Consider the following 16522-nt stretch of genomic DNA (forward strand, 5'->3'; position numbering starts at 1 on the left):
GTCATCCTTGAGGCCAGGAGGCCTAGCACTAGGAAAGCCTATTCAGAAAAGTGGAAAAGATACTTTTCTTGGAGCCAGTCTCAGGGCAGGGACACACCCGTTCCCACCTTACCTCAAATCCTAGATTATCTAGCAGAACTGATCCACAAAGGCCTATCCTTCGCTTCAATTAAGATTCATGCATCTGCTATCTCAGCTCATTACAGTACTGACCCACCCCTCTTCTCTCACCCTCTGGTCAAACAGTTCCTGACAGGAGCTAACAACTTAAGACCCCTGAAGAGAGCTCCCACTCCAGCTTGGGTCCTTAACTTTGTACTAGAGAAGCTCATGCTTCCCCCCTTTGAGCCTGCTGCTATAGCAGAGTTAAAATTCCTCTCTTGGAAAACAGCCTAAGTTCTAGACATCACTTCAGCAAGAAGAGTGTCTGAGTTACAGGCCCTTATGGCTGTGGAACCCTTCATTATCTTCCATGCGTACAGGGTCTCCCTCAGGACTAACCCATCATTTATGCCCAAGCTGGTATCTAGTGTGGCTTTAAACCAAGCCATCCATTTACCAACCTTTTTTCCTAATCCTCAGAATAAAGGGAAAAGGATCCTGCACTCTGATGTGCACAGATAGCTTAGGGTTCTTCCTTGATGGGACTAAACCTTTCAGAAAATCTGACCAGCTGCTAGTCAGCTTTGCTACAGGGGCAGAGGGCAAGGCCATTTCAAAGCAAACCATCTCCAAATGGATAGCATACTGCATCCATTTCTGCTACAAGCATCATGGAAAACTTACCCACAGGGGATCAGAGCCCATTCCACTAGGGCTACCTCAACCTCTACAGCATTTCTCAGGAGTGTCCCTACCAGGGACATCCTGGAAGCTGCAACCTGGAGTTCTGTACACACCTTCACCAAGCATTACCACTTGCCTATCTTTTCTAAATCCAGGGCTGGATTTGCTACGGCAGTCTTACAAGGCCTGCTAGCCAGCCCTAATACTTCTTGACTGCCTCCACCCTTCCTCAACTTTGGGAATCAACCCAAGTGTGATGACTGCAACAGTGAAACACGAAGAACATAGTACAGTTGTGTACACTTACCATAAATGTAGACGTTAGTGTGTATTCACTGTTGCAGTCCTGGTTACCCTCCCTCCAGCCCCCTGACTTTTCTATACTTTCTACCCGTCCTCTTTTTTGGGCCATATCTTATGGCAAGGGTATTTACTTTTTACTGGAGGTGTTCCACATCATGTTATTGCTTCCTATTTTGGAGGCTCCTGACATCTGGAGCAAGAAAAACTGATGTAATGGCGTCTGCTGCATGTTTTATACCCCTGACTACCTGACGTCATGGAAGAAGCAATGGCATCCAACACAGAAATCCCAAGACTCTGGTATTCAGGCTGACTTAGGGTTACCTGCAGGCAGATAACCCAAGTGTGATGACTGCAACAGTGAATACACTCTTGTTCTTCTTTCGGCTTTTCCCGGTTAGGGGTTGCCACAGTGGAACTCCGGTCCACTAATAATTGGTAGTAGATTTATTTAGGGTACTGAGGTGCCAGCTTGGCGCCCAACCTTCAACGAAAGTGCGCCCATTCTACGCATGTCTTTCGAAAGCCACTCTACCACGGGAAGGACATGCAGACTCCACACAGAAGGAGCTCCAGCTGAGAATCGAACGGGAGAACCTCTTGCTGTGAAGCAACAACGCTACCGCTGCTCCACCACAGCTTACCAACAGTGAATACACTCTAATATCTACATTTATGGTAGTTGTACACAGCTGTACTTTCTTTTCACGTTGCAAGGCTTTCAGGACTGCCTTCCTCTAGGTGCCAGTGCAATGCACACAGATAAAATGACTGTTGTGTGGTACATTAAGCAAGGAGGAACACGTTCTTATTTGCTTTGTTGCGAGGCCATGAATGTGGGAATGAGCAATGTCCTCGGGGCGCTTTCTCCTTACGATGCACATTCCCAAGGAGACCAATGTGCTAGCAGACCAGCTCAGCTGAGCCATCTTAAGTCCTCACAGGTGGTCCCTGAATCCCTGAATGGCAAGAGATTTTTCTTCACTGGGATCAACAGAATTGCGATCTGTTTGCTTCCCCCTCCTAGAGTGCTTCAGAAAGCTCATCGCCTCAAGGCTCCCTTGATCCTCATTGCCCCCTTTTGGCCTCGGCAGGTGTGGTTCCCCCTCCTCAGGTCTCTTCTGAAGGTGTACCCTCCTTGAGTACTGGATCCCCTTCCGGATGTGATAGCTCACCCCTCTTATCTTCCGATCCCAAGCCTGCAGAGTCTTCATCTGACTGCATGGTTTTTCCACTTCCCATAATCCTAAACCAGTCCAGGTTTGCCTGTCCAGTCAGAGACATCATTTTGGCCTCTCAGAAGACCTCCACCAGAAAGGTCTGTCTTAGTAAAATGGAAAAGATTTTCTGTCTGGGTCAATCAGTGGAATCCAGATCACTTTTTGGCTCCCATTCCAGACATCTTAATTGTTCACATCTTCTCTTTCGGGATGGAGCCAGCTTCTCCACTATTAAGCTGCAGCTAATGGCAATCTCTTATTTTCATGTTTGCAAGGATTCTACTTTTTCTTCTCACCTTTGGAAGGCCTTTTTGAAAGTTTTTTTCCTGCTACGGCCCCCTTTCAAAGATCCCTCGCCTCGTTGAGACCTTACCTTTGTGCTGCAGTCTCTTGCATGGAGTCCTTTCGAGTCTGCTGCAACTTGTGACATTAAGTTTTGTCTTGGAAGACTGTCTTTTTTGTGGCTATAACACCAGCAAGTTGGGTTTGAGTTGCAGGCTGTCTCAGTCAAGCCTCCATACATGATTTTTCATAGAGACAGAGTGGCTGTCAGGACTAATCCCTCTTTCATGCCCAAAGTACCCACTGAAGCAAGTTTGAATCAAGCCATTAGATTGCCAGTTTTCTTTCCCAACCATTCCAATAAAGGAGAGTATATGCTGCATACGCTTGATGTACATAGACAATTACGATTCTATTTTTAGATGGGGCAGAAAGTTTTCGCAAATATAACCAACTGTGTGGCGTTTTCTTTTAACGGACTGGGTCGAGCAGTGTCTAAGATTACAGTATCTCACTGAATATCCCAATGTATTTCTACACTTTGTTTTTCTAAGGGATTATCTTTACCAGGACCTATCGGAGCAAAATTCACTAGATCTGTGGCGGCGTCAGCTGCCTATTTAGCCCGATGTTCCGTAGATAAGATTTGTGCTGTGGCCACCTGGTCTACTCGCACCTTAATTGATCATTACAAAGTTGACCTAGTCTCCAGGGACAGGGCTTCCTTTCGCTACACATTTCTTCGGCATGACTTTTCATGAGACCACCCAAGATTGTTTGGTAGCTGGGGACTCTGACCCAGAAGTGAGGAATAGTTACATGGATAACATCAGATAGTTATGTACTTATCATAACTTAGTATCTGTGTTGTCTTATGTCGCTGTTCATCACTATCTCTCCATCCTTCCCCTTCTTGTTTGATCTAGAGGAAGGGAAGATGTCCTATCTGATGGTTAGGGTCTACTTTGTCTTCTAGCTTTAGGGCAAACTCAATCTGGGGGGGGGGGGGAGTTAGAGGGCAGCAAGGGATTATGGGAGTGGAAGAAGCTCAAGCCTAGGCTCTGTCTTGAGAAGTTGCTGGCTCTGATCCGAGGTCGGGATCCTACAACACAGAAGTGATAAATAGTGACATAGGATAACACAGATGCTAAGTTATGGTAAGTACATAACTCTTTTTTTGGTTGCATATTCTCTCACCCTTGTGCCTTGGTGATGAGGGATTAAAACTCCTTGAACTTGGGTATTGGATTCACCTTTGTTCTGGCAGGGAAACACTAATGCATGTGCCAGAGTGAGGAGTGGGAACTTTGGATCGAAGGGTTTGGCACTGGAGAACTGTCTGGAAAGAGATCCAGTCTGCATGCCCACTGCTGAGGGGACTTGTGAAAATGATAGGATAAGTACTCTCCTAGTACTTAATTTTGAAATATAAAAAGAAGTGTGAGCAGTTTAGTCATTTGCATTCTCTGCTTATTTAAAGTTTATGCAAACAGGCTAAGTTTATTCAATGTAAAGTCTGCATGTAATGGTTGTAAACAGTTTATAGAAGTTTTCAGATACTGAGTCATGCAAACTTTTCTTTGTTTACATTTTATATGAAATAATTGAAGAATGAGACATTAGCACTTAAAGAGAAAGCATTGTACTCAGAGTTATCTTGAAAGACGAGCTGTGAAGTTTTTTTTTTTTTTAGTAGAATATTGGAAATAATTTTTTCTCTCTCTCAGGAATGAACAAGAGAATTGTTGGTGCAAAAATTGCTTGCTTGGATTTTAGCTTGCAAAAAACAAAAATGAAGCTTGGAGTTCAAATAATTCTTACAGACCCAGAGAAGCTAGATCAGATCAGACAAAGGTATGGACAGCATATGGCATTCTGTAATATTGTCATACTAAATGTACACACACAAAATTGCCCATGTGTAGGCATTGTTACCAAGGTGGTATTGTAGAGTGGTTGAATTAAAATAGTATGAGGTTTGTGGGTCTTGTAAGATGTCCTGCTATTCCAATGTTGCAGTATTCTACATGTGGGTTTACCCTTCTTCCTCTCCAGTTCATCCGGCCAGGTTTCCAAATATTTTCAGTCCCTCTAGGTGTGTCAGACGTCTGACGTGGCAGCAGGTACATGGACCATAAAAGTGACGTCTGCACGCACCAGCCCTCAGAACTTTTCAGCTGCCAAGTCGTACGCCAGGTGCTCCTGCTTCTCGCGGACGTCATATCAAAAAAGATTAAGTACCCTGTTGGGGATTGTTTCAGTTCTACTTTGTTGATAACTATAGTCTGTTAATGTCGTCCAGTAAGAGTAAGTGCGGTCGGCAGATTCCTCACAAAGACGCACATGACCAGTGTCTCTCTTGTTTAGGCAGGGAACACGATCATGAGTGCTGCGCCATTTGCTGATCGTTTGTTCCTAAGACATTACGTTGCCGTTTGCAAGCCCTAAACTTGTACTTGGAGAACCAGCGCTTGAAACCATTAGCGTTTGGTATGGAGGCCGCACCTGTCTCCCCGTCTGAACCGCCTAGGAAGAGGGCCAAATACTCGCTGCTTATTTCGTCTGCTGCACCTCTGTCTGCCGTACCTCAGTCTATAGCCATCAGCTTGACTGAGGATCCGGCATCCACCGATACAGGTAAAGCAGGTACCTCTGAGAAAGCCGCAAAATCTCGAGCGGGCGACACATCCACAGAGAATCTACCTGAGCCTGCCTTAGACACCCGGGGGGCAGCATTCACTCGGGGCTCATTGGACATCGCCTCCGCTATTCTGACAACCAACCCTAGGCCTATGCCAAGCCAGACTGCAACTAGGCCTTTAAAGAAAAACAAAAAACTAGGCACTTTACTCCAGCCGCTGAAAGCATGCTGGATTGGCAGGCCTTCAGCCAGAGTTTGTTGCTTCCATGGCCCTTAGGCCTTCTGCCAAACCCTCTGCCACTGCTCCTCCCCTCCTTAGCCCCAGACCTCCAACCCAGGAAAGGAGACTAGACCAGCCTGAAGAAGAGGAACTGTCTGATTCCACTGAGGACTCTTATTCCTCCCAGATCTTATCACCCTTGGGATGTGGATCTCTTGAGAAGGACTCTGTTGAACCTGACTCCCCTGTAGAGGATCTTACATTTGGGGAAACTATTAATGAAAGCCCACCTTAAGTGGCAATCCTCTGATATGTCTGATGTACAGAAAAGGTTTTATGACCTAATTCAAATGGACTCTGAGTCCTTCTGCTATTCCTCCTATTCAGCCTGCTTTTCTGGATGCTTTTGCCTTAGCCTCCACTAGCCCGGACTCCTAACCTCCGGCCCCTCTGAGAGCAGGCAGACTGTATAAAGTCCCTGACACCGAGGAATTTCTCTTTTAACTGCCCTCCTGCTGATCCATCCACTATTTCTGTGTCTACGGACAGGGCCTCCAAACTCCTGCCTACCACTACTATCCTCCCGGCTGATAGGAAGACCATGGAGAGGTTGGGTAAGGGAATTTATACTTTTGCCACCCTCTCATTTAGCGCCACAAACTACCAAACTCATATGACCAAATACTCCTTATCTCTCTTAGACAAAGCCACTAAAGATTTGGAAGACATACCAGACTGTGCAGCCAAGGCCTCCCTCCCTGTCCTCACTGGTGGCAGTCATCTCTCAAGTGAAGACACTCCCTGAGATGTAGCTATGATGCAGCCTCAGCCAGGTCAGCTGCATCCGCTTCAGTACTAAGGAGGCACTCAAGGCTGCGACTACAGCCTCTCCCAGATGACTTCAGTGCCAAACTCCTGGACGCACCTTTTGATCACTCAGCACTTTTTGGTGTTATAGGGGCTGACCTATTCAAATCCTTACAACAGAACAGAAAAGAATTACAGAACTTGAAACGTATCCTAGTCTCACCTATTCCTAAGTTCCAGAGGAACTACCCGACTAAGATCCAATTCATCAGGAAATCCTCCAGGCCTGCAACTCCTCACACTAGGCTGTCTCACTTTTCCACCCAAATCCCCCCCCCCCTTCCTGATAGGGCAGGTAGTGTCTGACTGCCTGCCAAAATTTCACCCCCCCCTCCATCCCCCTTTCTGCCAGTCACTCTCACAGTCTCCCTGCATGGTCTCTCATTACCACAGACAAGTGGGTTTTGTCCATCATACAGGACGCCGATTTCATGTCCTGGATCACACCCCCACCAAGACTGGGTATACCACAGCCTCCCCGCAGTCATTTCCCCGTCCTCCATCTGGTTTTACAAACCTTGGATGTTCGTGTTTCACTGTTGCAGTCATCACACTTGGGATGTTCTTCGTGTTTCACTGTTGCAGTCATTACATTTGGGTAATCTGCTGGCAGGCTGCCCTCAGTCGGCCTGAATTCTAAAGTCTTGGGTCCTGCGTCGGTTGCTGTCTCCTCTTCCATGACGTCAGGTCATAAGGGGTTTTGATTCCTTAGAGGCCTCATGCAGGGCCGCAGTTGCTGGATCTGTGATTAGGAGGCATGCCTGGTTAAAGGAACAAAATTTACCTGATCATGTTGAAGCTAAATTGCTAGATACACCTTTACAGCATGATTCTCTGTTTGGTATTAAGGCAGAAGAGGTTTTAAAGAAAATGAAAGACAAAGCGAAGTCTATGCAAACTGTTAAAGACTTCTTACAAGTGCAGCCACCAAGATTCAGTAGACACTGGCCTACCAAAAATTGGTCCTTTCCTGTGTCAGAGCTCAAAGGGGCAAATCCAGATGCCCTAAGGGTTCCAAATACCAGGCGCAAGATTCATACAGGTCAAAGCAATGGGGCGCTTCCACCTCCAAATCTGGAGGAGATGAAGCGCAAACCTACAGAAAGCAATCCCAATGACTTCCCTCTGCCTTCACCAAGCACTTATCTTTTGGCAGCACTCATAGGGGGAAAATTAGCACTTTCTGCTCAAAATTGGCAGTTAATAACCCAGGACAAGTGGGAACTAAACATCGCATCACAGGGATACAGATTCCATTTCCACACTCTGCCAATGGCAAATGGTTGGCCAGATCTGCCAAAAAATCAATGGGCAGAGGCACAGAAACAGGTTTCGTCCCTCATGGATATGGGGGCCATTCAGACAGTACCAGAACAGGAAAAAGGGCAAGGTTTTTACTCTACTGTTCTTGGTACCCAGAAAGGACAAGGCCTGGCGGCCAATACTGAATTTATCTATTTTGAACACATACCTGGACATTCCAAAATTCAAAATGCTGACTTTGCAGCAGCTTCTGCCCATGCTGGGCAAGAATGCTTGGCTGGTGACTTTACACCTGAAAGAGGCATACCAGCACATCCCAGTAAGACAATCGTGCAGAAGATACCTCAGATTCAAGGCTGGCTTAATGTATTACCAATTCTCTGCACTGCCCTTTGGTTTATCTACTGTGCCCAGGGTCTTTACAAAGTGCCTGGCACCAGTAATTGCATTTTGCAGACAAAGAAGTATACAAATATATCCTTACTTGGACGACTGTCTCATTCAAGCAGAGAACAAGGACACTCTTCTTAGACGCCTGGCGTTTGTGAAAAGGCTTCCAATATGCCTAGGGTACACAACAAACAAAAAGAAATCACTACTGGTACCCTCTCAGAAGATAACATTCCTGGGTGCAAGCTTGAATACAACTGCCCAGGTGGTTTACCTCACGCCAGACAAGCAAAGGCAACTGACTACTTCAAACTGATGGCAACAAAAACACAGTCTTCTGCAAGACAAATGCTGCAGGCTCTGGGCTTCATGGCATCCTGCATACTACTGATTCCATATGCAAGACTGCATATGAGGACACTTCAGTGGTACCTAAAATGGCATGTCGCCAAAACATGGGACGGCCATTCACTCTACCCCCTGCCAGCCAAGCCATGACAACAGATGCATCAGATTGTGCCTGGGGGGCCCACATGGCAGGAAGATGCATTCAGGGCATATGGTCACCAAAACAAATGCATCTGCATATCAACCAGAAAAAGATGCTAGCTGTTCAAAATGCCCTAACAGCCTTCAGTGGCTTACTTCATCCAGGACAACTACTGATAAAGATGGACAACACCACAGTCATGTGGTATATAAACAAGCAAGGGGGCACACTCATACCCCCTCTGCAGATTAGCCATGGCACTGTGGAGCACAGCTTTGACCTACCAAACAAATCTTCAAGCTCAATTCCTGCCAGGAAAACAAAACACTCTGGCAGACGATTTAAGCAGAAACCTTATGGACCCTCACGAGTGGAAACTAAGTCCACAAGTCTTCAGCATGATAACAGAGAAATGGGGGAGCCCAGACATACATCTATTTGCCTCTCCTCAAAGTTATGAATTGAAAAGATTCTGCACAAGGACTTATCACAGATAAGCATGGAAAGTGGACGCCCTATCCTTCAGTTGGAAAAACCTATCAGTTTATGCCTTTCCTCCTCTGCCTCTTCTACCCATGATCCTCCTAAATGTCAGACAAGAGAAACCAAAGATGATACTAATTGCCCCGGATTGGCCCCGCCAATACTGGTACCCAATCCTAAGGAACTTGTCTCAATACCCAGCTTGGACCTTGCCTCAAAGACCACAACTACCATCCCAGCAAAACAATCCTGTCTTGCACAATCAACTGCAGACTCTGAACCTGGCAGCATGGCTGATCATGTAGTCATACAAAAAAAAACACCTCTCAGTAAAGCTGTGATGGATGTCATTTTGGAAGCCAGAAGGCCTAGTACTAGAAAATCTTATGCTGACAAATGGAAGAGATTATGTGCTTGGAATCAAGCACAAGGAACTGATACAGCAGAACCAAATATTCCTCCAATATTGCAATACTTAACTGAGATGCTTGACAAAGGCCTATCTTTCTCCTCAATCAAAATCCATGCCTCTGCCATTTCGGCTCATTACAATACAGAGCCACCAATCTTTTCTCATCCTTTACTAAAGCAGTATCTTAGAGGAGCCAAAAATTTAAGGCCTCCTAGAAGATCACCATTGCCTGCATGGGACCTTAATTATGTGTTTGAAAAGCTCACCCTGCCTCCATTTGAACCAGCTGCTACCGCTGATATAAAGCTCTTATGGAAAACAGCTCTGCTACTAGCAATTACTTCAGCAAGAAGAGGTTCAGAGTTACAGGCCCTCATGGCTATAGAGCCTTTTATCATATTTTACCCAGACAGGGTATGTCTGAGGACAAATCCTACTTTTATGCCTAAGGTGGTTTCCAGTGTGACTCTTAACCAAACAATTCATCTGCCAACCTTTTATCCAAATCCGAAGAACAAGGGGGAGATAATTCTGCATTCCTTGGACTACACAGACAACTAAGATTCTACTTAAGCTGGACTAAAGCTATAAGAAAAACTGAGCAATTACTAGTGACACATGCTGCAGGATCAGAGGGCAAGGCTATTTCAAAGCAGACAATTTCAAAGTGGATAAGCCACTGCATCCGTTTCTGCTACTTACACCATGGTAAACCTGTGCCCAAGGGCATTAGGTCTCATTCCACTAGAGCTGCAGCTACTTCAGCAGCCTTTCTAAGGGGAGTACCAACCAAAGACATTATAGAGGCTGCTACTTGGAGTTCTGTTCACACCTTTACAAAGCATTATCATTTGCCTCTTTACTCTAAATCCAGAGCAGGCTTTGGCACTGCAGTTCTGCAGGGCCTTTTATAGCTGCTCCTGATGCTGTTTAGCTCCAGCCTCCCAACCATAACTTTGGGATTCTACCCAAATGTAATGACTGCAACAGTGAAACACTAAGAACATATTACAGTTGTGTATACTTATAAATGCAGATGTTCGAGTGTATTCACTGTTGCAGTCCAGGTTACCCTCCCGCCATCCCCCTGTCATTCTGGAGTTCATCTTACCTTCTCTATCTTCTACAACCTATGTTCATAGGTTCATACTAGGCTATCTGCCCGAGGGCATTTACAAGCCTAGCCCATAGTTTTGTGGCTTACGCCACCCCTTTAGTATGGGGAACTATACCCATTATTTTGCTGTGCCTCTGTCGAGCAGTGACACTGAGGTAATCTCTGGGGTATATCTGCGATCTCCCATCCATTGGTCAAGATTTCTCTTGAACAAGGCCAGCGAGGTGCTCTGCCTCACATATACCGGGATTTTGTTCCACAGCATAGGGAGTCTTTGGGTGATGAATCTATCCCTCCAGCACGTCCTATTAATAGCCGTGTCGAGGTTTAAGTCTCCCGCCCTTGTGGCTCTGACGGATCTAGATTTTTTGAGGTGAAGCATATTCATCAAATCTGGGTTTGACATGGCCTTGTATGTTAGGCAAAGGTCACCTCTGAGCAAGCGGTAAGCGACTGAATAGAGCTGGAGTTCTTTCAGTCGGGCAGCATAGGACAGATGTTTGAGACCCTTTATCCTTTTTGTGAGGAACTTTTGTGGCCTCTCCAGCTGCTGCAAGTGTCGGGTCAGATTCATTCCGAATGGGGCATTGTACTCAATCATTGGTCTAATGAGTGATGAGTATAGGGAGACTGACCTCCCTTGATCTAGATGAGAATCCCTTCATGATAAGGTGGGCAATGTAGAAGGTCTTCCTAACTACTTTAGCTACATGGGTGTCGAATGACAGACTACTATCAACCTGGGTCCCCAGGTCCCTGATAACTTCTTCTGTGCTCAGTGGATTGCCACCTATTTGGTAGCTAGGGGTAACCTTGTTTTTCCCGAAGGGTATGACTATGCATTTTTTGGCATTTAACTTTAGGCCATGGCTCTGGCACCAGTTATCCGTTTCTGTGAGACCCTTCTGAAGGATATCTGTGTCAGATGTGTTTTCTACTATGGCGCCCAGTTTGCAGTCATCTGCAAACTTTGTCAGCCATAACCCTCCTGTGTTTGCTTGTACTTGGAAAGTAGATGCCAAACAAGAGTGGGCCCAGGACTGAGCCCTGTGGTACACCACTTGTGACAGGCTTAGAGTCTGACATGGCCAGCAACTCTGACCCTGTGGGTTCTGTCACTCAGCCAGTTTGCAACCCATCTTGTGATGTATGGGTTAACATTTAAGCTGATGAGTTTTCAATGATACCCGAGTGGGGTATTGTATCAAGGCCTTCGCCAGATCGAGGTAGGCTGTATGGACTGCCTTTCCTCATCAATGGCTTTGGTGACAGTTTGAAAAAGTCAACCAAGTTTAGAAGGCATGATCTGCCTTTGACAAAGCCAAACTGGGATGGATCCAAAGTCTGCAAATTCCCTATGTCTTTATTTATGAGGTCCATTATGATCTTCTCCATGGCTTTGCAGATAAGGCTTGTCAAGCTAATGGGCCGGTAATTTCCAGGGTCGGTGGAGGCACCGCCTTTGTGAAGTGGGACCACAGTTGCAGTGCGCCACTCCTGGAGTGCATCCAGAGGTAAGACTATGATTAAACAGCTGTCCTAGCTGTGGGTTTAATTCCTCGTTGAGTTCGTGGAGCACACAGCCGGGGACACCATCAGGTCCCATGGATGCTGTGTTTTTTGCTTTGGAGAGAGCAGTTCTCACTTGGGCGTTGGAGATGTTTGGGGGGCTGCAATCGCTTGGTATAGATATCTCTCCTTTTGGGTGGGAGGGGGGGAGAAGTTTGCACTGAACCTGTCAGCCAGTATGTTGGCAATGTCTGTAGGATCAGTAATCTTCACATCATTTTGAACTAGTTCTGAGCATATCTGGGAGTTTCCTCCCAGGTTTCTAACATAGCTAAAGAAGGCCTTATGATTGTCTTTTGAGTCTTTAGCTATTTTTCTCTCAAAATTTGCTTTGGATGATTTTATGAGAGCTCTTAGTTTTTTACTTATAGTGATCAAGGGTGTCTTACCTTTTAAGGATTTTGCTCTATCTTGTAGTAGCTTCCTCCTTTTGTTGTAGAGTTTGTTTATGGCTGGGGTCCACCAGACTGGACGCTTGCCTTTGGTACAAAGAGTCTTTGTTTTGCTTGGGATTGCCTTATCCATGCAGTCCTGCAGGTGCTGGTAGAAGGCATTTGTAAGTGATTCAGCGGCTTGAGTACTGTTTTCCCCGGCTCGGGGCCTTAAAGGAGACCACACTAGTCTTTAGAAGTGTGAAGTCGGCTTCGAGAAGTTCTTTACTGTGGTCTTTTTATTTCAGGTGGGGTGGGATGAGGACCTCCAGCGAGATTAGTTTGTGATCTGATCTCACCAGTGAGGGGTATACTTCGTGTTGAACATTGTGCTCCCATGTTCGTGATGATGAGATCAAGTATGTTTTCTCCTCTTGTGGGGATGGTGACTAGTTGTTCCATGGCATTTGAGTTTATGAAATTCAGGAACTTTTGGGCTAGGGTGTTTGGGCTTGAGTAGTGTTCCCAGTCTATATTAGGGTAATTGAAGTCACCTAGTATGATGGTGTTTGGTGATGCATTTATCCCCTCTAGTGTTTTCAGGAAGGCCATGTGAGGTTCCTGTGTTTGTGAGGGTGGCCTGTAACATGCTACAATTTGCAGAGCAGTCTTGCCTATGGTTAATTGCACCTGGATGGTCTCCGATGCATCGTGCGTTGCCACCAGTCTTGAGGTGTGGGTGTCCTTGATGAATATGGATACCCCCCCTTCTTTCTTGGTATTGTCCGGATTTTGGGGCCGGAACGCATGATATGAGGTAAAACCTGATAGTGCTGGGGTGCTCTCAGGAGCCTTGAACCAGGTTTCTGTCACAGCACAGACATCGATGTTCTCCATACTGATTGTAGATGAAGTTAAAGTTTATATTGATGCATGTTTATACATCGGGGGCAAGAAAAACTAAAGAAAATGGAGTCGGCTGCATGTTTTATACCCCTGACGACCTGACATTATGGAAGAAGAGACAGCAACCGACGCAGGACCCAAGACATTGGAATTCAGGCCGACTGAGGGCAACCTGCCAGCAGATTACCCAAATGTAATGACTGCAGCAGTGAATACACTCGAACATCTACATTTATGGTAAGTGTACACAACTGCACTTTATCCTGCCAGGGGGTAGCCCTCATTCGGTCTGAATACCAGAGGCTTAGTATTTCTGCGTCTGTTGCTGTCGCTCCAGGACTGACATCAGGTGGTCAGCGGTATAAAATCAGGTATCCGACGCCATTACATTAGGCTTTCTTGCCGAGGAGCCCGAAGCAGAAGCAGTTTGCACGAGTGGCGGTCGGCCGCTTCCTGAGTTTTCGTTTCAGATTTGAAGTTCAAGTCTTCAAAAGCTAAGTACCCCGTTGTGGATCCTTTTTTCTTGCTTTAACCTATGTCAGACAGTTAACAATTGTCTCGCCTGTGAAAGCAAATACCACACCAAGACTTCCATTCTTACTGCGTCACCTGTTAAGCCCCAGACCACGACATCCCCCGCTGTTGTTTTTGTGCTTTGTTCAATGCCAGAACTATACATCGTCGGGCCCTTATTGTAGCTAAATATTTTCGCTTTCGGTCCTTTATCTCTGATATAGCTTCGGTAAGCCATCCGACTACCGATCTTCCAAGTTCTTTCTAAAACTAGAGTTTCTAAGGCCCAGGGTACAAACTATGCCTAAAAAAACGATGACCCAAGCTCAGGCATCTGCTTCCATGCCTCAATCTGAAATGCTTAAAATGGCGGAAGACCCTTGTTATGCTTATTAGGGGAAGCCAGGCTACCCCTTCCAAAAGTGAGTCTTGTCCCCAGTGGTTTTATCTGAAATCCAATAACTGATGCTTCTGAATATGAAGACGTGCAACCCCTCTTTGCTTATGAGGATTCTGATGCAGAGGAATCAATTTCTTCTGCCTCTCCACCCGAGGATTTTTCATTTGGTGAAACCCTACAAACCTTAAGGGAGCATTTCCAATGGGAATGTCAGGACTATCCTCAGTCAAAAAAGCGACTCAGGGAATTCTTAGATTTACCACAGCACAGACCTTTAGCCATTCCTCCTGTCCTGGATGTTGTGGATGATATTTTTATGGAATCCAGTTTGACTTCTGACACCCTTCCTCCTGCTCCCAGGAAACCTGACGGGTACTACAGAGTCTTTGACTATCACAGATTCCTTTTCAAAAATCCTACTGCTGACCCAGAGGTAATCTCCCAAGTACCTTAAGGAATTAAAGGAACCTCAGCTAAGCATCCCACCCCCTCAGACAGGGATTCCCGAGCTTTAGACAGATGGAGTAAAAAAGTATACACCTCTGCAACTCTTGCTATTAGAGCACTAAATTCAGTTCCACATGCTGAAATATCAGCAGCATACCATGGAACTGCTCAAACAAAAAATATCTTTCCTGCATGTGCAGAAAATAAAGAATTACAAGAGCTTATGCATTTTGCAAGCCAAGTTACTAAGCACACCTTGCAATGTGGTGCCAAGTTTCTAAGCACACCTTGCAATGTGGCTTTGACGACCTAGAAGCATTGTGCCAGGGCAGCAGTCACTGGATCTGTCCTTAGAAGACATGCTTGGCTTAAGGAACAGACCATGTCAAATCAAAATTATTGGACGCTCCATTGAACAAAGACAATTTGTTTAGCACCAAGGCAGAAGAGGTCTTAAAAAAGATGAAGAAAAAGCTAAATCTATGCAGACAGACTTTTTACAGGTCCAGCCTCCGAGGTTCAGTAGGCATTGCCCCTCCACGCACTGGTCCTTTCTAGCCCCCTCCAGGCCAGCTCAGCCCAGACCCAGGGGAAACAGCACCCCGAGACAACAGTCCCAGGGAAAGCAATGGAGATGTTCTTTGTGTTTCACCATTGCAGTCATCACATTCGGCCTGAATACCAGAGTCTTAGATTCCTGCATCAGATGCTGTCTCTTCTTCCATGGTGTCACGTCGTCAGGGGTATAAAAACATGCAGCCAACGCCATTACATCTGTCTGTCTTGCCGCGCGGTGCCTGAAGCAGAAGCAGTTCGCAAGTGCCGGTCGGCTGACTCCTGAAATTTTCGTTTTCGAGTTTGAGCCAAAGTCTTCCAAAAAGCTAAGCACCCCGTTGGGGATCCTTTTTCTTGCTCTTAACCGATGTCAGTAAAACTTAACAATTGTCTTACCTGTGGAAAGCAAATGCCTCATAGCCTCATAAAGATTTTCATTCGTACTGCATTCCTTGCTTGGGCCCAGACCACGACGTCCCCCGCTATCACTTTTGTGCCTTGTTCAACCCCCCGAACTATTCGTTGTTAGGCTATATTTGCAGAAAATTATTTTGGTACTCTATAAATATCCAGAAATGGCTTTGGTAAGCCATCCGACTACCGATATTTTGAAAAAAAACGTAAGAATAAAGACAGAGACAGACCGCATAGGTCCAATACTGCCGACGACGCTTCCGTTAAGCTAGTCGCCAGTCCGTCTGTACTGTGAGGCGCTTTTGCAGCCCCCAATACCCGGTACGTCAGATTCTATGGAACTTGCGGATGTCTCTACTTTGGATGGGTCTGGAGCCGCTGTGCAGGCACCGGCTTCTGAGGGTGTATTCAGGCCTACAGATTTGCATTTTAAACCGACACCATCTTCTTCATCCAGGCCTAAAACTCGACCCATACCTGGAAAACTGATGTCCAAACCACATGCTCAAGCTCATATGCCTAAAAAACAAATGCTTAGAATGGCTGAAGACCTTATTACCTTAATTAGAGGAAGCCAGCCTTCCCCCTCTGAGACCTAGAATGGATTTTCCATCCGATTGTTCTGATCAGGAATCTGATATTTCTGTTTCTTCTGATGACCAGGATTTGTCCTTATCTTCCTTTGAGGAGTCTGATGCAGAGGATTCCATTCCCTCTGCTTCCCTTCCAGAAGATTTTTCTTTTGGTGGACCCTTGCATACTCTTAGGGAGCATTTCTGCGTTGAAAGCCAAGATTACTCTGACTCCAAAAAGAGGATTAGGGAATTCTTATTCCTCCGTCATCACAGGCCTTTAGCTATCCCTCCTGTTCTG

General features: G+C 45.9%; 1 protein-coding gene across 1 annotated transcript in view; it reads left to right on the forward strand.

Annotated features, from left to right (window-relative positions):
• Positions 1–16522, forward strand: part of TCP1 (t-complex 1) — a 1162065-nt gene that overhangs the window by 426317 nt on the left and 719226 nt on the right. Inside the window, exon 7 of the mRNA XM_044075988.1 lies at positions 4319–4445. Coding sequence (XP_043931923.1) covers positions 4319–4445 — 127 coding nt within the window. The remainder of the gene's footprint in view (positions 1–4318; positions 4446–16522) is intronic.

This window comes from Protopterus annectens, chromosome 1.part0 (genome assembly GCF_019279795.1).
Source record: "Protopterus annectens isolate FY-2018-M chromosome 1.part0, PAN1.0, whole genome shotgun sequence".
NCBI lineage: Eukaryota > Metazoa > Chordata > Ceratodontiformes > Protopteridae > Protopterus > Protopterus annectens.